We start from the raw sequence: 21,302 nt of genomic DNA, 5'->3' as shown, positions 1-21,302 counted from the left end.
TTGGAAATGAGTGTAGTCGGAAGTGGAGGACGGGGAAGACCGAGAAAAACTTGGCTAAATGTGGTGGAAGAGGAAATGTGGGCAAGGGGATTAAGAAGGGGAGATGCAGAAAACAGGGTAAAGTGGAGAAGATTGTCATGGGGCCCGCAAGGCTAACCCCCGCTTTAGCGTGGAAAATGTCCTTTAAATGCTTGCGTGCGTGCGTGCGTGCGTGCGCGTGCGCGCGCGCGAGCCTTGTTCTATATAAAATCTGGCGGAAAATCTCTTCCTCTTTCATCTTCTTCATTTTGTAATAATGTGGGTCTATTCAAGTCCGTTTCTCACATCGATTAGATTTTTTTTTTAAACGATGATTATACACCGCCTTTTAAAGCATCACAAAGCAGGTCACTCTACTTGCAATACTGGTGAGAATAGGATATGAAAAAGCAGCTGATATGTCAATAATTTATTTGCACGATTTTTAAAGGGTGAAAGTTAATTTTTATTCTGGTTTTCTTTTTTAACAATTCTGCAAATATTGATATTTACATCAGCGAAGCGACGTGTCTTGCTTTTGGTGGCTTTGAAACGACCAACCAAGCAGCTTGGTGAGCGCTCACCAAATGGCTTAAGCACTCCAATGAAACTCCTGGCTTGGCAAGCGATTACCAATTGCTGATCGGTCATATCAACCCGTTCATCCAGAATTGCCCAAGCAATGTCCGATTTGGACAAATGAAAACTTATTTTTTTATTATGAATTTTTTTTTAGCAGTTGGAACTACTGCTGAAGTCCATCAAGAAGTTTAAAATTTGAAATTTGGCCGATATTGAGAGATTCCAGAGGTTATGGCATGTGCAGAAATGAAACAAAGCCACAGACTTTGGCGTCTCCAGGCGTTTATATGCATTGCCACGTATCTAACGATTCGTAAGTTATGATAATCAGGCGTTCGATGATCCATCCATTGGGACCATACTCTGTGCAGAGTGTTGGTGCTGCCTAAGCAGTCTCCTTGGCTATTAGACACAATCTTGGACGGGTCACCACTCCGACACAGTATACCAGCATTCTGGCACTCATTTTGCAGACCTCGGAAGGATGGCAAGCAGAGTCAATCCCACCTTGTATTAATTCAACAGCTTAGTGGGATTTGAACTCGGGATCCTAGGGTGCCAAGCCCACCACCCTAAATTCAATGATATACATAAGGAAAGTGGGTGAAAAAAAACAACAAAAAAAACTTTATCAAGAAGAAATCGTTACGGCCTGTTCCAACTCAAGGAATCGTTGAGCAGGCCAAAAAAATGACGAATTAAGATCGAGCGAGATTACCAGGATGCGCCTTAAGACGCCAGCGAGGTGGCCGAAGATGTGCCTGATAAAGGACATAATTAAATAATGGGTGTTTTAATTAACCCAAACACCCAATTTTGACCCATGCTCCCTTGGTATGCATTACCCCCACCACTGAAGGTGAAGGAGGTGATGTTTTCACCCCTGTCTGTTTGTGTGCAGGATATCTCGAACAAGGACAAATGTGTCCAAGAGCCGCGTCATTCCACCAGTCAATCTCCTTGCTATGCTAGCTTCCAGGGCATCAGGTACCCCCAGGGCATCTGGTGCCCCCAGGGCATCTGGTGACTCCAGGGCATCAAGTGCCTTTTGGGCATCAGATGCCTCAGGGAATCAGGTACCTCCATGTAGCCTCCCTGCCTGCTTCACTCCCTATTCTCACCCCCAGAAAGGTTTTGTCTTCACCAGAAGAAGAACAACAACAACGCGGAACTCTCTTAGAGCCAGCGTTCGCTACGCAACGCGGCTAAAAAGTTGGGGACAGATCCAGATGAAATTTTGTGTGCGGGTTCGGTGTGTAACGAGGATGAACTAATTAGATTTTGGTGAAGATCTGAATCCGGATCTGGATACGAGAATTATTTATTTTTTTACGTGAGGCCTGTCGCAGATAAGTGGGAGCCACTTCTTTCCCAAACTGACCAAAAATTATCAAAAATGAACTCCATGAAATTATCAAATCATTAACTATTCCATAAACTCGAACCTATATGGAACACAAGGCAAAAAACAGTTTATCAATTCAGACAAACACAACTCAGGAAAGGAACCAGACTGATAAACATTTAAATATCATGGACACTTACTATGACAATCCGTTCCACTTGTTAGGCCAGGATGTCACGACACAATAGTTTCAAATTTTCATATTTTTCGATGGACATGAATAAAAAAATTAAATTTTCTTCCCTCCAAATGGTTGTCAGATAAATATTTGAGCATTATTGCTCATAGACTTGTGAAGTCAGTCTGATTCATCTATTTTATCTATTTTAATGTCCAAATACTTAAAACATTCACTCACCTCAATATTTCAGCAATAATTCCAGAATTCCATAATCGTCGCGTAATGGCAGACAAGAAAAAAAATCTCCCTTTAACTGTTGAGGGAGATTGAGGCAAACCTGTATTTTTCCTGCAAATTGGTCATGACAGAAATTTATCATTTGGGGTAAGAGATTTCAAATTCAATGATTTCAGGTAAAATTGTATTGTGTATAATATTGATTGTCGCGTCATGGTGGACAAATTTGAAATTTTGAAACGCGTGTCAGTGAGCGATATTTAATCAAAATAAGTCGATAATGTTTGTAAAATTAGGTAATATGATTATTGTTGATAAAATGAGCCTCATCTAAGCCACTTTCAGCACACTTCACAGAATAGCACAGGCACTTTTATTTTTTTCATCCCTGAATAGGCATTCAAAGTGAAACTAGGATAAATTTCACTCTATCACATGCCACTCAGCCAATCTTTGATCGATTTCCAAACTGTAACATGTTCTGGAAAGGAAAGTTCACTCTTTCTGTTGAAATAAACTTTTCAAAACCAAGTTCCAATGACTAATATCAGATAAATTAAACAACATCTGAAAATCTAATAATGAAACTGGAAATATGACTGCTTTTTCAGCTGATAGCATTTAACGTACATGAATCTTCGGATCCTGACATCTGACGGTCATTAAAGTATACATTTTTTTTTTATAGATTTTTCAATGCTCTAACTGACTGTGAGGGTTTCAAGAAGGCTAGTTTACTCATATTTGTGTTTATTTACTGTTATTTAAATACAAGCATTGGAACAGGGTGGCTCCCACTTAGCTGCGACAAGCCGTGATTCTTCACCATTGAAAGATTGGGCGAAAAACGATATCGTACTGTATAGCATGATATTTCAAAAATGTATTGGACCTGATATGCTCGAGTAGATCAGGAATTACGTGGCGGAGGTATGCGTTCTACCGGGTGCCCTTCTCGTTCAAACTGCCTTCATAAGGTTCTCAATAAATATTTGACATTGTAAAGTTCTCCTTTGGTTTTTTTTTTTTTTTTAATATATTTTTTATGTTTTGTAAATGATAAATCGTCCAACATTCATTCATTTTAACTTGTCCCACTGCATTGCTAATTTTGAAAAAAAAAAAAATATATATATATGGAATAATATCCAACCTGCTGAGACTTGCACGTACGTTCTTCTAATACACAACCATGTTACTTTCGTAAGTTTCTTGTTCTTGTTTTTCAATTACCTCCACTTTCTGGCACACCCAACCGCATTGTGCTTGCACAGAACTATTTTATACACATTCCCCACACCCTGTGCAGAAATTACCGTAAACGCTGTCAGGGCCGGATGCGTAAGCATGTAGGAGACTTGAACCTGCAAGCTGGCCTGCTGCACGAGGCCCTGGTGAACTACCACATTGCAGTGGAGACCCTGCGTTCCATCAATGATTTCCTGTGGTTGGCTGGTAGGTGGTTGATCGTCCTTACTTCAGATACTTCCACGGTTCCCTCTTCTTTTGATGGTACCACTGGTCCTTCTTCAACCGTAATCTCTCATCACGAATAGACCATATCTGGTCAATGAAACATGTTACGAAGGGGAATCCAAATGTTCCCCCTCCCCCACCCCCCGACAAAACGGCATTCTGCTCACAATATTTTGGCTTTTGGGTTATCAATTGACACCATGACTTCGCAGTTCTCTGGCAATTGCTCAGCCCATTGAGTTTTGAAGTTCATCTGTTTGGTAAAATGTTTGGCAGTGAGATTTTTTTTTTTGTCCCGTTGCAGCGGCATTGGAAGGACTTTGTGTTGCTTCAGTGGTGTCTCATTATGGCACCACCTGCAGGACTACAAAAGCTCGTCACCAAGGAGCCTCCACCCAGGCTGAGAAAGAGAAGAGGTCACGTGCCGGTACGAGTCCACATGGCACGTGTCCCATTGAGACGTATCTTGTGCTGTCACGAAGTGCTTTTTACTGTGCTGCTTACCCGCCTCCTGTGTGCTTCACTTGTGTTAATACTGGTTTATTCATTGCATGTTTAAATTGTAGGGATGCAGGAGGTTTTAATCGATCCAGGTAGGTCTTACCCTTTTTGCTTGTTTATTTTGTGTTCTGCTTCTGCCTCACTTGATTGCCGTCGCATTACCTTGGCTGCTCCTGTCTGTGCCTCTTTGTACGTGTGTTATCGTCGGCGCATGTATGGTGTGGCTATGGGATGCATGTTGTCAGGGTTTGCACACACTGTAGATAGGTGTTCTGGGATAGTCTGCACCTGCAGGGAGGTTGTCTGTTCTTCTGGGTTGCCTGCCTCACCATGCACCGTCCAGTACCCTTGTGGTTTGGGATCATGCGTGTGGACCGGAGGACTCACAAACAGGCTTGTGCATGTTTTGGGTGTTTTGTGGCACAGGTTCTCTCACCACAAATGGCATTGGGGGAGACCCAAGCCTGGAGATCGGCCGTGCCAAAAATTGCCTGAGTCCTGATGATATAGTGGAGAAGTACCGGGAAGCCATATCCTTCTACGGAAAGGTACATTTGAGACCGATCTTTTCCTCAGCCTAATAGCTTAACATTTTTATTGTTAACCTCTGCCATCAAAGATGGACGGAGGTTACTGTTTTCACCCCTGTCTGTTTGTCTGTTTGTTTGTTTGTTTGTTTGTGAACAGTATTACAGAAAAACTCCTCGATGGATTTCAACGAAACTTGGTGGGGGGATTAGGTATGGTCCAAGGATCATGCCATTAGATTTTGGACTTGGTCCAAAGTCCAATATGGCCGCTATGGTGGCGATTTTGAAAAAATATTTGAATTTTTGTTTTTGCATTCCTTCATGTTTTAAGTGATTTCCAACCCCCCCCCCAAAAAAAAAAAATTGTTGGAGAAAAAAACCAGAATTTTTCAACAAAATTTCGATTTTTTTTTTTTTTTTTTTTTTTTTTTGCATTTCTACATGTTATAAGTGATTTCCAACAAAAAAAGAACATGCCAAAATTATAATTACGGCTGATTTTGGAACTTCAGGTGGATATACCCACGTAAAATCAATTTCTGTCTCCAACAAAAAACATGCCAAAATTATAATTACGGCTGATTTTGGAACTTCAGGTGGATATACCCACGTAAAATCAATTTCTGTCTCAAAGAATCTAGTTATGACGAATGAATTGAGTATGTAAAAGGGAAAGTTGCAAACTATAACTCTGTGAGCACTGTTGACATCAAATCGAATGAATAGGATATCAGGTTCACTTGAGTGACTGAGCAGTATTGGCGGCGGAGGTTTTGCACTCTACCGAGTGCTCCCCCTCTAGTTTGGTTTTATTTTTGCCCTGTGCTTGTCTTGACAGTACCAACAGGCTGCCGTGATCGAGCTGGAAGCATGCATCAAAGCAGTGAGAGTTCTCGCTGTGCAGAAAAAACGCTCTGAAGCTGCAGATTTTCTTCAGAATGCAATCTACATCCACGTCGATGTGGTGAGGCCTTTTTCTCTTGTGCTCAATAATTTCTAATACAGATCCAAGTGTCGTTTGGGTCGAAAATAGTTTATTGCACTCTGTGAAGGTTCCAATAAACTGTTGCTGCACACTAATTTTTATGCAGACTGAAGATGAGCGTATCCAGCGGTATTCTGTTTTATCGGAGCTCTATGAGCAAATTGGATTTCGCCGCAAGGCAGCATTCTTCAAACGCATCTCGGCCATGCAGTGTGTGAGGGCGGCACTTCCTGAGCCTGGCTGGAAGGCGTGTTATGAGCTCCTGCTCGACACGTTGCAGGGTTATAACCTCTCACTCGATAACCCGCAGAGCAGCACTGGTAATCACAGGCCATTGTATTGTAAAGTGCTTATCTCGAGCCTGTGCTTGCTGCTCTCTTGATCCACTTTGTTCCTCTCTCTCCCCTCCTCTGCCCATGTTCTCTCGCCCTCTCTCCATCCTCTGCCCATGTTTCTCTCTATCTCCTTCCCTCTCCTCCCCACTCCTCCGTCCATGTTGCTCTTCCTGAGAACTGGCTGCGCTGTTTTCAGAATCGCACCATGGATGGCCAGCGGTGCAATTACGAATCCTCCACGAGCTCGTGTACTCATCCCAGCGGATGGGGAACCCTGCATTGAGTGTACACCACCTGACCTTCCTCCTGCATTCAATGCTTGACTTCCTCTCTGAACAAGGCAAGAACTGTTCAATAATTTATCACATTTGAGTATATATGCCAGTTTCAGGCTTTGAGTGAGCACTGAAGGAATTCTCGTTTTCAGAAAAGAAAGAAGTGAGCCAGATACTAGAAAAGTATGCTGCAAACTGTAGGGGCCACAGCACTGCGTTGGAAATCAGAGAAGGCCTACAGGTGCAGCCCATTGCCCTGAGCAAACTACCGATCATCAGGTAGGTATTTTCACTGACACTCTGCAACTCCCTCTCCCTCCAACTTATAATACATCGAAAGCTATGAATAATCGGTGAACTATGCTATTTAAAAGCATCGTTTCCTCCAGATCCATGAAGATAATAAACTTGCCTCCAAATCTACGGCCCGTCAAGCTGAAGAGCGGAGACGGGCTGAGTACACCAATCAGTAGCAGCAGTCCCTTCATCTACTCTCCCATTGTGGTCCAGCAGCGTAGGGAGCAGCGTGCAAACCAAATTGGTACACCACATTCTGTAGTATAACAGTATTATCAATGTCATGCCGTTCTTGGCATGCTTGAGTTTTTTCGAGAAGTGGTAGCGAACTGATGTGTATCGATTGACTAAGCATGCGTGTGAGAGATTCCCCCCTTTGTAAAGATCATCTCATGGTGCAGAATGATTGGATTTATGTATGAAGTGTGCTGTTATAAGCTTCTCCTTGTAATAAATGTTGATTAATTTATAAGAGCCTTGACTGAACTCTCCCTCATGATGTTTATGCCACACCAAGTGAACTATGGTGTTCAAAAGCGGAAGGTATGTTTCTTTGATTCTCTCCCCCTCTCTCTCATTTATCACAAATTGGCTGATTGTCAAATGTGGAGCTAACCATGTCTAACTCCTTCCCTGTTTATTTTGTGACCTGTGGGAAATATTTTTGCATCAAGTGTTCTTTCCTGTCCAAATTTGGTGTTGCATTTTTCTGTTCCACAGACTTCCAGTGGGTACAGGGGGATGTGTGTGAGGTCCAGCTTATGGTGTACAATCCCATGCCCTTTGAACTGCGGGTGGAGAATATGGTGAGGACATCAAAATACAAATCGCCCCCCTAAAAGTGTTCTTTCATTGTATCGCTCGACGAGAGCGCATCTCACTTTGCCGAGTTTCGTGCATAATATGAAATGCATTCCTTGCAGAAGAGTTTCTATATATATATATATATATATATATATATATATATATATATATATATATATATATATATATATATATATATATATATATATATATATATATATATATATATATATATATATGTATGTATCTTTCTTTGTTCGAACATATCTCGTGTCACCACATGGGGTTTCTGATGGGGGAACATGACAGGTGATTAAGTGGGGATCAGCAAATTAGGCCAAAAAAAAAAAATGTTGCATTGGCGTAACGGGTCACTGAAAAATAGGGTAGGTCGGTCGGGATCTTTTTTTTTTTTTTTTTTTTTTTTTTTTCCCCTAATAAATCCCTCCCAAAATCTCCCCCGGCTCGAGTACCACCCTTTTTGTCGGCGGGTTCTGTCCGAAACACTTCCGGGTTTTTACGATCGCGATCGCAATCAACAAGATACTTGAAAACGATAGCAAAACAACAAAAATAGCAATAAAATAGGGTCGGCAAAATTTTTCGTTTTTTTTTTTTTTTTTTTTTGCTATCTAGCAAAAAAACAAAAAAAAAACGTAGGGTCGGGCGGGTTACGCCAATGCAACATTTTTTTTTTTTTGGCCTTAGGTCGGTGACCATTTTTAATCACGAGAGATGGTCGTGACATTGACCTTGCATTGACGTGTATGTGGGGTGGTGTGGGTGTTTAATTTTTGGACTCTGAAGCAAAGGAAGTTGGGGAAGTGGCACAGGAAGTTTAGATGCAGTTGGAAGAGAATGAGGTGGAGAAAGGGAATCAGATCATGAGGTGTTGATGCCATGGGCAGACACCAATATAGTCTGAACCTCATTTGACAAATGTGTACACATGAGGAGAGGAGGAAACTGTAATTGGAAAATGGGAGAGGGGGGAACGTGGTGAATCGGACGCACCTGTGCACACACCAGGAGGGACAATATTTTTTTGTTTTTATCCCCCGCCGCGTGGCGGAAGGGGGATATTGTTGTCACCCAGGTCGTCCGGCTGTCCGTCCGTCCGGGCGTCAACATTTATAGCTGTGAGTGCGATAACTCATAAACTGTTCGCTATATCATTTTGAAATTTGGGTCACACATGTACCACCTGGAAAGGAAGAACCCGATTGATTTTGGGCATGGCCGGATCCAAGATGGCCGACTGGGGCGGCCATCTTGAAAAAATTTTTTTCGCCATATCGATTTGAAATTTGGGTCACACATGTACCACCTGAAAAGGAAGAGCCTTATTAATTTTGGGCGTGGCCGGATCCAAGATGGCCGACTGGGGTGGCCATCTTGAAAAAAATGTTTTTTGTAATAAATGGAAAACCTCGTATCTGATTTAAATTATTTTTGGTTACTACGTTCCTCACCCCCCTGGGGAACTTTTTCGAGATGATGACTAAATGGTGTCTTGTTTCCAATTCACCTCCCTCATTATCTGGAATATGTATGACCTTTTTCATTCAATGGCGGTGGATTCTCCATCTCTGATGGTATATTTGATAGTTTCTCCTCGCTCTGTACTGGCATATCGAGCAATTGTGAATGTTGAACACAGAATATATATTGTTGTGGGGCCGAGTTTCGGTGGTGAGCACGACCGCTCGGTGGAGCAGTAGAGTCAGCTCCACCGAACACCCGGAATTTATAGGTCGTCACCCCGGATAACTCCGGAGCCGACGGGTCCCTTATCGGACCGAATATCGCTAATAGGTCGACCGCGTGGGATAGAGTCGATTGCCAATTTCAATTTACCTAAATACCCACGTCATCCAAACTACCCTGGAAAGTCACCCTCGGCAGAGCTTGAGCGGAACGAGCCAGTAGCGTGCTCGAACGGTGCGTAACCTGAGTGGATGGTTACCGAGATCTGTCAGTCCAAATGCACAATTTACCCTCACTGCTTCTCAACACGCACCGTACTAAACCAATGAAGAAAACACAAAAAATAGCTGAAACATTTCACAGGGGATTTATTTATAATGGGGGGGGGGAGGGGAAGGGAATACACAAAGAGCAGAGTTAAACAGACGAAAATAAATGCAAGTATGTACAAGGCACTAAAACAATTCTACTTAAACAAGACAGGCCCGCACACAGACACGCACAGCCAAAAAGAAAAAGGACCTGATGGGTCTTCAGTCGGTAGAGCCGGCCCGGGGAACCTGTCCCGCCTCGTGCGGTCACACCGACCCGAACCTCCACGGTGGGACTCGAACCTACGACCTTGGCATTGCCAGAACCAAGACTGCAGACCGCTATCGCCACAATCCACCAGAACGCACTCTTGTCGACAACCACTCACTGGCTTTGGATGCCAGGTTGGAAATGTCCAGATTGAAATGTCCTTTCCCACAAGAAATGTCTCACACACGATCACAGACTGCTTGGCAAAAAACGCCACGATCTCCGTCTGCCGTCCTCTCCTGAATGCTGGTCCAGACAACCACACCTTCTCAGGAGGGAGGGGCTTCTTCTCCTCACCACTCGCCTCCTGATTTGACGAGGGGTTCTCACGCGATTCGTCATGGCCTCCCCATTGGCTGGGGCGTGCATGTCGTGCTCGCCCTCCGTTCATTGGCTGGAGCTTCGAGCCGAAGCGAAGCGTGGGCTCCGCCCACATCCTCAGCCAAAAACACGTGCGTAATGGCGATCGGGTCAAGGCAGGAACGGTGGCGGCGTTGTTGGTGGTGTAAAAATCCTAACTATAAAAAATAACCCGTAGCGCGCACATGTAATTCCCATTAGACAGCAGGGGATGGATTCTAACTATAAACACATACTTATTGAAATAACTAAGCTTAGGGACTGCTGTCTGTTTGTGTGCACATGGCTGCCAGATCCGTAACAATATTACCAGCCAAGGACAAAGTGTAGCTGTTACAAATGTAAAGCGACAGAGCTGTCAATGTTTCTGCCACTAGGTGACCTTCATCAAAATTTCCTTTGTTGCATAAATAACTCTTGCACATTAGTGGGGTTGCACGTTAGTGTGGTTGCATGTTGATCATGTGATCAGATCTACTTTTGTTGTGGAATTGTGATTGAAGAATGATGCTACAATACGATAAAACAATCCTCTGGTTTAGCATCATGATATCTTTTGATGTCGTTCCATCCCAATCGTATAACAAAAGTAAAAAGTCAAAATATATCATGATGCTAAACCAGAGGATTGTTTTGTTGTATTGTGATGTCATTCCTTCCTTGTTTGGTTTTTAAAAATTATTATTTCATCCCTCTCTGTTTTTACTTTTTTTTTCTCTTCTTTTATTAAATTGAAATGTGGAAGGGCCAGGAGAACACTTTTTCTCTGGGGTTAGTCTCTTGATGATTCGTGATTTTAAAACTTTTTTTAGGCCTCCGCAGAGTGCCAGAGACATTGTTTTTTGGGTTGCGTGTCCGTCTGGCCATGGGTAGCAGATTTGGTTACTGTGATAACTTGTGAATCATTTAAAAGAACTGAAGGTTCAATAGGTCAAAGGTCATTTGCGCTTTGAAAATCATTTTGCAGATCATCATGACTTAAGCTAGAAGCATCTGATGTATTCTCCCTTCTACTTCTCTCTCTTCGCTTTTGCACTCTCTCACGTAACCTTTAATTGAGATCAAACATAACTGTGGGTTGACATCTAATGCAGGCAGAGGCATATCCATTGACACATCCGCATCACATTCTATTTTCTAGTTATTTTGTAACGGCATTTTCAGCCATAATGGCTTCTTGCAAAACACGTTTTTACATGTTTAAATTGTAATCAAAAGATTGTCTATCTTGCCGGTAATTGAGAACACTTCCAACTTTCAAGTTTTTTTTTTTTGGTGAATTTCATATTTGAGGTCTTATTGTTAGTCCTGCATATTCATGTGAATTATTGTAGATGGCACAATATGTGTGGCTTGTGTACACACCAGGGTCTCATCACAAGTGGTGTGGAGTTTGAGTCCCTCCCAGCTGCGCTGTCGCTGCCTGCAGAATCTGGACTTTATCCCGTCACTTTAGTTGGTGTTCCGAAGATTCCAGGTCCCGTCACGATTACAGGTACCTTTGGCAATGTCGAATTCTACACTTATTTTGTGCAACTCCCACAGATTATTTTGCTTTTGATTTTGATTATGCAAATTTGATTAAACAAACAAGTAATTGCTCGTGGAGTTTATAACGATGAAAAAGCAAATATAGACGAAAGACATTGCAGGAACCAATAACTCAAAAGGTTTATGAGAGCCACCAGCATATGATTCAAAAGGCTCTCAGAACCATCATATGGCCCAAAAGGCCATCAGAATTGTAGTATTCTGTGGCTTAAAAGGCGACTGGAATTACCACTCGGCAACGGAAGGCTGTCATCGGGGCCACCACTCGGCAACGGAAGGCTGTCATCGGGGCCACCACTCGGCAACGGAAGGCTGTCATCGGGGCCACCACTCCGCAACGGAAGGCTGTCATCGGGGCCACCACTCCGCAACGGAAGGCTGTCATCGGGGCCACCACTCGGCAACGGAAGGCTGTCATCGGGGCCACCACTCGGCAACGGAAGGCTGTCATCGGGGCCACCACTCGGCAACGGAAGGCTGTCGTCGGGGCCACCACTCGGCAACGGAAGGCTGTCGTCGGGGCCACCACTCGGCAACGGAAGGCTGTCGTCGGGGCCACCACTCGGCAGCGGAAGGCTGTCGTCGGGGCCACCACTCGGCGGCGGAAGGCTGTCGTCGGGGCCACCACTCGGCGGCGGAAGGCTGTCGTCGGGGCCACCACTCGGCGGCGGAAGGCTGTCGTCGGGGCCACCACTCGGCGGCGGAAGGCTGTCGTCGGGGCCACCACTCGGCGGCGGAAGGCTGTCGTCGGGGCCACCACTCGGCGGCGGAAGGCTGTCGTCGGGGCCACCACTCGGCGGCGGAAGGCTGTCGTCGGGGCCACCACTCGGCGGCGGAAGGCTGTCGTCGGGGCCACCACTCGGCGGCGGAAGGCTGTCGTCGGGGCCACCACTCGGCGGCGGAAGGCTGTCGTCGGGGCCACCACTCGGCGGCGGAAGGCTGTCGTCGGGGCCACCACTCGGCGGCGGAAGGCTGTCGTCGGGGCCACCACTCGGCGGCGGAAGGCTGTCGTCGGGGCCACCACTCGGCGGCGGAAGGCTGTCGTCGGGGCCACCACTCGGCGGCGGAAGGCTGTCGTCGGGGCCACCACTCGGCGGCGGAAGGCTGTCGTCCGGGCCACCACTCGGCGGCGGAAGGCTGTCGTCGGGGCCACCACTCGGCGGCGGAAGGCTGTCGTCGGGGCCACCACTCGGCGGCGGAAGGCTGTCGTCGGGGCCACCACTCGGCGGCGGAAGGCTGTCGTCGGGGCCACCACTCGGCGGCGGAAGGCTGTCGTCGGGGCCACCACTCGGCGGCGGAAGGCTGTCGTCGGGGCCACCACTCGGCGGCGGAAGGCTGTCGTCGGGGCCACCACTCGGCGGCGGAAGGCTGTCGTCGGGGCCACCACTCGGCGGCGGAAGGCTGTCGTCGGGGCCACCACTCGGCGGCGGAAGGCTGTCGTCGGGGCCACCACTCGGCGGCGGAAGGCTGTCGTCGGGGCCACCACTCGGCGGCGGAAGGCTGTCGTCGGGGCCACCACTCGGCGGCGGAAGGCTGTCGTCGGGGCCACCACTCGGCGGCGGAAGGCTGTCGTCGGGGCCACCACTCGGCGGCGGAAGGCTGTCGTCGGGGCCACCACTCGGCGGCGGAAGGCTGTCGTCGGGGCCACCACTCGGCGGCGGAAGGCTGTCGTCGGGGCCACCACTCGGCGGCGGAAGGCTGTCGTCGGGGCCACCACTCGGCGGCGGAAGGCTGTCGTCGGGGCCACCACTCGGCGGCGGAAGGCTGTCGCCGGGCCCACCACTCGGCGGCGGAAGGCTGTCGTCGGGGCCACCACTCGGCGGCGGAAGGCTGTCGTCGGGGCCACCACTCGGCGGCGGAAGGCTGTCGTCGGGGCCACCACTCGGCGGCGGAAGGCTGTCGTCGGGGCCACCACTCGGCGGCGGAAGGCTGCCGTCGGGGCCACCACTCGGCGGCGGAAGGCTGCCGTCGGGGCCACCACTCGGCGGCGGAAGGCTGCCGTCGGGGCCACCACTCGGCGGCGGAAGGCTGCCGTCGGGGCCACCACTCGGCGGCGGAAGGCTGCCGTCGGGGCCACCACTCGGCGGCGGAAGGCTGCCGTCGGGGCCACCACTCGGCGGCGGAAGGCTGCCGTCGGGGCCACCACTCGGCGGCGGAAGGCTGCCGTCGGGGCCACCACTCGGCGGCGGAAGGCTGCCGTCGGGGCCACCACTTGGCTGGAGGGATGTGTTGTTTTTCATAAGTCGTGTAAAATGAATAAGGAGTGCTTCAGAGCATTTATTAAATTTTCAGTTGAAACAAATCGGAACCAGAGCGGTCTATGGCACACCATCGCAAATCCCCATATTTCCCACAAAGCAAAGTTGAAAATTGGCAAAAAGTTCCACTAGGAATGACGCAATATCAAATTTTAGTTTAAATAAAATCTTCTTGTTTGACCTCTGTGACCCTAACTCCCCACCCCTGAGGGCATGAACCGGGGGGTCCAATCCAAAAAATCGTGGCATATTTAATCTCCCAATGTTGATTTCATATTCAGTTTCATTGGAAAAACTTTTAAAATGTGCCCATAATTGCATTTAACCTTTTCAAATTTTTATTTATTTATTTTTGGCATTTGACCTTTTGACCCCAGCCCAGCTCAAGGGGTGGGGTGAAAATTATACTGTTCTCACACCACCTTGCCATGTGGGGATCATAACTACCAAGTTTGATTAATTTCTGCACAACCGTTAAGGAAGAGATAGCGTGATACTGACAGACAGACAGAGACTGTGCTGATTACAATTTCCTGCCCCCCCTTTTTCAATTAAAAAAATATATATTTGGGGATAATGAGGAGCACAAAGAGATGCAGGAACTTATGAATGTTTTTTGGAAATGGGTGAGGAAGTGGCAGATGGGCTCTAATGTTGAGAATTTGATGAAGTAGCAATGATGGAGATTATTCCCCATTTATTGGATAGTTAAGGGAAGGTGGGGTAGTTGTAAGAAAGGTACTCGGTCATCTACTATCAGTTGACAATGTGAAGGTAAATGAAATTTTAAGAGTGTATTTAGGGTATGCATTTCAGGAATTTGTGCTGGGATTAAATAATGACAAGGTTAGGGTGCAGTGGGCATGCTCATTTCTGTACATCCTATTTGGTTTGTGACATTTTGGATATATTGAGTGCTTGGTTGGGTTTAATTACCGCACGCACACACAGCGAAAAGCGTGGTAAAGCAGTTGGTTCAAACGTCTGTTTGTCTGTCTGTCTGTCCATCTACAAACGTCAGTTGATGATCAAGGAACAACTTTATTTTATTTGAATGTTATATTTTGAACACGAATCGGAAAACGAACTTGTTGTTTAACAGAACTTTGGCTCTGAATTTGTTGCAATCATGCATGCACAGAGCATAGTGAGATATGTATATATATATATATGTATATATATATATATATATATATATATATATATATATATATATATATATATATATATATATATATTTATTGATGCGGATCTGGCAACCGCATGTCTCCAAAGTAATAGCAACCATCATACAGTGGTCCCTAGACAGTTCCATTAATGTACGTTCAGATAGTCCCTTCCCTTTTGTCTAGCGGGACAATGGGACAGTACATTGTGTGGATCTCGTCGTTAGGTCTGATTATATCTCCATCTTCATTCCTACTCTTTTTCCTCTTCTTCCTGAAATAAATCAAAGCAGACACTGCACTCAGACAGCTGCCTGTAAAACTGCAGCCACACCCTCAACGTATGCGTCCTCACGGAAGCCAACACATGCAGCACGTGCTGCGGCCGGGGGAGGGGAATAGAAATCCGCAACAACACCACACAAGCATCGACAGCGCAATTGCGAGGATACAGCGATACCCTCGAAAGAACCTCTGTCGCAAGCTCGAGATGATAGTCTGACATTTCCAATGATCTGAGATGAGATTGCTGCTTGCATTGAAAAGGCATATGAACGAATATCTAGTTAAGAGGCTGCATGGATGTTGTTTTTCAAAACACAGAAGCAAATGACCCCATATCGGCGAGAGCGTGGCTAGCAGCTTGGTGCCAATAACTACATCGTCAGAGGCTGATAATAGAAAAACAACAACCACGCCACGTTGTACAAGACAAACGTTTGAAAGATACGGGCGGCACGTTCTTTTCAACCCATTTCTGGATTTAATTACATCGGCATCCACTTTTTCCCTCCATTTCTCCATTTGATACTTGTATCAATATTCTTTTTCATTCCAATCCTCGATCTAATTCTTATATCCGATCGTTCCGCTCAATTCCTGATACAGATCGGGGTTGGCCCCACGCACAATAGCAGAATCGGGCGAACGTGAGCACTGTCCACGTGGACCATGGCGGATTTTCACATACTGTACGGAACGTGCTCGAAGGCGGACCTGTAATGAGCTCGTGACACCTTGTCATCGCACAAAGCAGGGCACGAAAGGGTCATTCCACCTCAAATCACCCAGAAAAGAAATTGTAACCCGACCCCCTCAAATTTGGCTAATTTTTGCATGCATGTTACATATGATAGTCTATGTTCACATACAAAATTTTAGCTAAATCGGACTAGGGGTTGACGAGATATAACCTTGAGAACTTTTAACCTTTTCGAGTAATGTCGCGTTTCCACCAAAATTCAAATCCTCATATCTCAGCACCCCCTTGCCCTATCTCGATTATTTTAGTGTCGTTGGAAAGGTAATTATCCATAGAATGCAAATCCAGCATCGGTTCGTCGATCTAGTTAAAGTTAGGGGTGGATAATTTTTGGACATGACATGTGACCTTGACCTGGCCTTGCATGAAAATGAAAGTTCATACTGTCTACTATAACGTATCAAAAAAACTGGAGGGGTAGTATTTTTTGTTCTCGAGATATTTTCGGCCAAAGTTCAAAGGTCGTAAAAATGCAACCAAATCATGATGTCATAGACATTCCCAGGGTTGTCAGTTTACAGTCAATATTGGCTACATTACGTTCAAACATGAATGGACTTGTCCAGGCCTGTTTCGTAGTGCTGCCGACGGAAAACAAGGCAAAACTGCATCGAGTTTTTTTTTTTTTTTTTTTTTTTTTTTTGTCATACTAGAATACATCATTCAGAAGATTTTAAACACAAGTTCAATAAATTCCATCATGGATTTTTTTTTCTAGAGAATAGAATACAATTTTATGCAAGATAGATAAGTTTAGTCTCAATTAATATGGAATAGGCAAAGCCTAGAAGCTAACATAGAATTCTTCTTGCATTCGATGCTGCAATTTCCGGTTACTTTGGCCTGGATTCGTGATCAGCGATCAAATAATGCAAATCACGATTAAAAATTATTTTTTGATGATGCGGGAGATATCTTTATTTTAAAATTAGGTAGACTTAAAACTCTAGTTTTGTTGTTAATTTTTGCAATTGTTGTTTTGTCTCTAGTTTGTTGATAATTTTTTTTAGTCTTAAAGGTGTGATTGGGTATACTATAGATCAAATTAATTATTTGTGCATTTCTATAACCATGATAACACCACTGCATATTACCTTCACAACAACTACACCGCTTAGAACAGGATCTCATCTGAAAAAATAAGTATTACCTCAACATTACCTTCACAACAACAACTATACCGCCTAGAACAGGATCTCATCTGAAAAAAAAAATTCCTCAACATTACCTTCACAATGACAACTACACCGCCTAGAACAGGATCTCATCTAAAAAGAAATATGGAATAGGCAAAGCCTAGAAGCGAACGTAGAATTCTTCTTGCATTCGCTTCTGACTACCTATAACTTGTTCACAACTGTATACGTGCCAACTATACCATGGTACATATAAGTGCCGCACAGCTGATGATTTTGACGCAATTTCCGGTTACTTCGGCCTGGATTCGGGATCAGCGATCAAATAATGTAAATCACGATGAAAAATTATTTTTTGATGATGCGGGAGATATCTTTATTAAAATTAACTTTGGGAAAAAAATAATTGAATAAATAAACAATCACTTCTGGTCAAGAATAAAAGAAATTAAAAGTTCCGGAAAGAGTTTCAAAATCACTCCTGGTAATGTTAAATACTAAATAAACACTTCCTGTCATGAAAAAAATCACTTTCGGAAGTATAAAATTAACTTTGAGAAAAAAATAATTGAATAAATAAATAAACACTTCCGGTCATGATCTCCCGGCATGCATCATTCCCCATGTAAAAAACGGAAGCAAAAGGGTCATAGACGAGACACGGATTCCAAATTGCCAGGGTATCGTGTTGTTTCCTATTCTCTCATGTACACGCGTTGAGTATGAAGCTCACTACGTTCGCTATTAATTTTTGTTTTGCTAAAAAGTTTGCTAAATAATCGTTTTCTCTCGGGGAAGGAGACCATGTTCAAGTCACAAGATATCATAGATAAATGTTAACGGGTTTGCCACTTTCTACATAAACTGGTTATTTTAGCACTATCTTGGTCACTAATTTTATAACTAATTCTTATTCCAGAACTGACAACTAATGGTGAATCGGTTACACACAGAATGTCTGAATCTTCAATCCAACATCTGTCCACATCCAGTGGCCAATTGAGATATTTAGTAGGACCGTGGGGATGCATAAAATTGATGTAATAGTCACCATACTCATCAGAAATATTTTCTACAAGTCCAATTCATGGATTTTCATCATAGATAGATAGCACAAACATAGTTTTGCTTACTGATTTCAAACTCTAGTCCTGATTCATCATCAACCTCATCAGTTTCGCCATCGACTCGAGCCGCACGTACAGTTTTGGGTTCTTCTTCTTGTTTGCTCAGTTTGAATGCTTTTATACTCGATTTTGATAATGGAACAAATCGATGAAATTTTTGAGTACCGGCGATTGTCTTCACATTTTCCAGTCTTTCTTTCAATTTCAGTTCGTAATCCTCAACAATACCAGGCTGTACATTGATGAAATGAATTCCTGGAATATTTACCGTGCAAAATGTCATGATAGCATCGGAAGTTAGGATCGCATCTGCGTACGGGCGTTGGAGGCTGGCTTTTGTTAATAACCTCTTTACAGTTCCGCAAAACCTGTCACATGCACTTTTGCCATGTGAAGTGGCAAAAAAGTTCCACTCAGCTTTGATTCCAAAGTCCTCCAAACGAAAGCACAGGTTCAAAAAATTATACTTATTTTTATATTGTCCCACGCATCCATCAAATGTCTCTGTAGGTCATGATTTGGTTGCATTTTTACGACATTTGAACTTTGGCCGAAAATATCTCAAGAACAAAAAATACTACCCCTCCAGTTTTTTGATATGTTTTTGTACACAGTATGAACTTTCATTTTCATGCAAGGTCACGAGGTCTTCAAGGTCAAGGTCAAATGTCATGTCCAAAAATCATCCACCCCTAACTTGACTAGATCGACAAACCGATGCTGGATTTGCATTCCATGGACAATTACCTTTCCAACGACACCAAAATAATCGAGATAGGGTAAGAGGTTGCTGAGATATGAGGATTTGAATTTTGGTGGAAACACGACACAAGTCGAAAAGGTCAAAAGTTCTCAAGGTCATATCTCGTCAACCCCTAGTCTGATTTAGCTAAAATTTTGTATATGAACATAGACCATCATATGTAACATTCATGCAAAAAAAAATTAGCCAAATCTGAGGGGGTCGGGTTACAACCTTTGGGTGAACTGAGGTAGAATGACCCGAAAGGCACACATCTTGTTCTGGTCTGTGCATGGGTTTACCCGAACACCTTACTGTCAGTCCTTGCTGGCGGCTGCGGGTGTTCCCCACGCACGGCGGACGTCTCCTCTCCTCTCCGCCCGGCAAAGCCGCGATCAGGTAGAGGCATGCTGTGCAGTTTGGATCGCTCACGCCGCGTGGTGCATCGCGAAGCAGGCATTGATCAGCGCAAATCGGGGGTGCCCGGGTGGGCATGTGGGGCTGACACGACCCTCAGCCGGTCGCCGGGGCCCAGTCCGGGAGATCAGTGCAAGGCAATTTATGTCGTGGAGTTCGGTGCAGGGCGATTCGTATCATGGGGCTTGGAGCGAGACGATTCCACAGCTTGGAGTTATCTTGCCGGAAGTGGAGTGGAGCCGTTTCCGGCCATCATGGCCGAGCCACGCAGTGGTTCAGGCCCAATCAGAGCATTCGATTCGGGTGACTACACCGTTTCGGGGTAATTCCCCCACCCTGCACCCCAGGGTCTACAAAGGACGGGTGGTGAGGCCGTCCATAGTTCCAGTTCCGGTTTTGTTGTCTTGCTCATCGCTGCTCGTACCGTTCTCTGTCCGGCCTGGGATTGATCCCTCCCCCTTCTTCACCTGCCCTTCTGTCGTCATCACCTGCGACTCCACCTCCACTTATCCGCCCACACGTCGCTGACTCCACCCATCTACCTGGTCCTTTCTACCACTCTGCCCACTCGCTCTCGACTCCGCCTTCTCCACCCAAGTCCCTCCATTTACGCCCGACGGTCGCGTCTCATTCTCTGGACCGACGCAAGCTGCACAAAGTGCCATGAAGTAAGAGACTGCGCGCCAGCTGTCAGGGAGGTATCGCCCAGTGGAGCATCTCCCCAAAACGTATCGGTGGCGTGATTGGGCAATCGTGCAAGGTATTGAGACCATTATCCTCATCTCCCCTACTTTTTCTTTTCATCAACGTGTGTGTGTGTGTGTGTGTGTGTGTGTGTGTGTGTGTGTGTGTGTGTGTGTGTGTGTGTGTGTGTGTGTGTGTGTGTGTGTGTGTGTGTGTGTGTGTGTGTGTGTGTGTGTGAGATTAATGGCACCTGTCCTCCTAAGTTAAGATTGTAGAAGATTATTATTTCGGGTTAAGTCTGCTCTGTGTTTGCTTTTGTAAGTTGCTTGTATACTGTCGCATCTCACGCTTCTTTCTATCCCTGCATTACACAACAATAAAACTACTATTCACTGTGCCACATATCGTTCCTCGCCTGCTGGTAAATAATTTATTGTTAGAAATGTTCCCAGATCGTTTTTGTCTGTTCTTTCATTGATCCAGCATGATCTGAATCCTAGCTTAGCCGGGACTTTTATTCCCAATGATCCGTTCCTTCTTGCCGGTATGTCCTTGGCAGTGTCACTCAGCTGCATCCGATCCGGTAAAGTGATCCAGTTCGGACAAGGCATTCCGAGGGCATGTTCCCCAGTAATTAAATCGCTTGATTAATTAGGTAACCCAGTTAACCCATAGACGGCAGGACCCAAGGTCACGCGGTTGAGTTATTGGCATTCACGGTCGGTTAGTGACCCGTATCATGGAAATATCCGTGTGCGACAGCCTGCAAATCTGGAGAGTCTGGTGGGAACCCGAGATGGCTTCCCCCCCTGGTGGTCTTCTCACCCAACCCACCATATATATATATATATATATATATATATATATATATATATATATATATAGATATATATATATATAGATATATATAGATATATATAGATATATATAGATATATATAGATATATATAGATATATATAGATA

At 45.1% G+C, this 21,302-nt stretch overlaps 1 protein-coding gene across 5 annotated transcripts in view; it reads left to right on the top strand.

Moving 5' to 3' along the window:
• TRAPPC9 (trafficking protein particle complex subunit 9) overlaps nucleotides 1–21,302 on the top strand; it is a 131,025-nt gene that overhangs the window by 7,994 nt on the left and 101,729 nt on the right. For 4 of the 5 annotated variants that reach the window (XM_085855026.1, XM_085855024.1, XM_085855023.1 and 1 more), the window contains exons 3-13: nucleotides 3,673–3,818; nucleotides 4,144–4,266; nucleotides 4,406–4,432; nucleotides 4,767–4,888; nucleotides 5,709–5,834; nucleotides 5,962–6,175; nucleotides 6,387–6,530; nucleotides 6,618–6,744; nucleotides 6,855–7,006; nucleotides 7,483–7,568; nucleotides 11,584–11,710. In XM_085855026.1, the coding sequence (XP_085711152.1) occupies nucleotides 3,673–3,818; nucleotides 4,144–4,266; nucleotides 4,406–4,432; nucleotides 4,767–4,888; nucleotides 5,709–5,834; nucleotides 5,962–6,175; nucleotides 6,387–6,530; nucleotides 6,618–6,744; nucleotides 6,855–7,006; nucleotides 7,483–7,568; nucleotides 11,584–11,710 (1,394 nt within the window). The remainder of the gene's footprint in view (nucleotides 1–3,672; nucleotides 3,819–4,143; nucleotides 4,267–4,405; nucleotides 4,433–4,766; nucleotides 4,889–5,708; nucleotides 5,835–5,961; nucleotides 6,176–6,386; nucleotides 6,531–6,617; nucleotides 6,745–6,854; nucleotides 7,007–7,482; nucleotides 7,569–11,583; nucleotides 11,711–21,302) is intronic. The other variant, XM_085855025.1, reaches the window with a different exon arrangement.

This window comes from Eptatretus burgeri, chromosome 14 (assembly GCF_056783735.1).
Source record: "Eptatretus burgeri isolate ZD-2024b chromosome 14, Ebu_testis_v1, whole genome shotgun sequence".
Lineage (NCBI taxonomy): Eukaryota > Metazoa > Chordata > Myxini > Myxiniformes > Myxinidae > Eptatretus > Eptatretus burgeri.
This window is presented reverse-complemented; position numbering and strand designations above follow the sequence as displayed.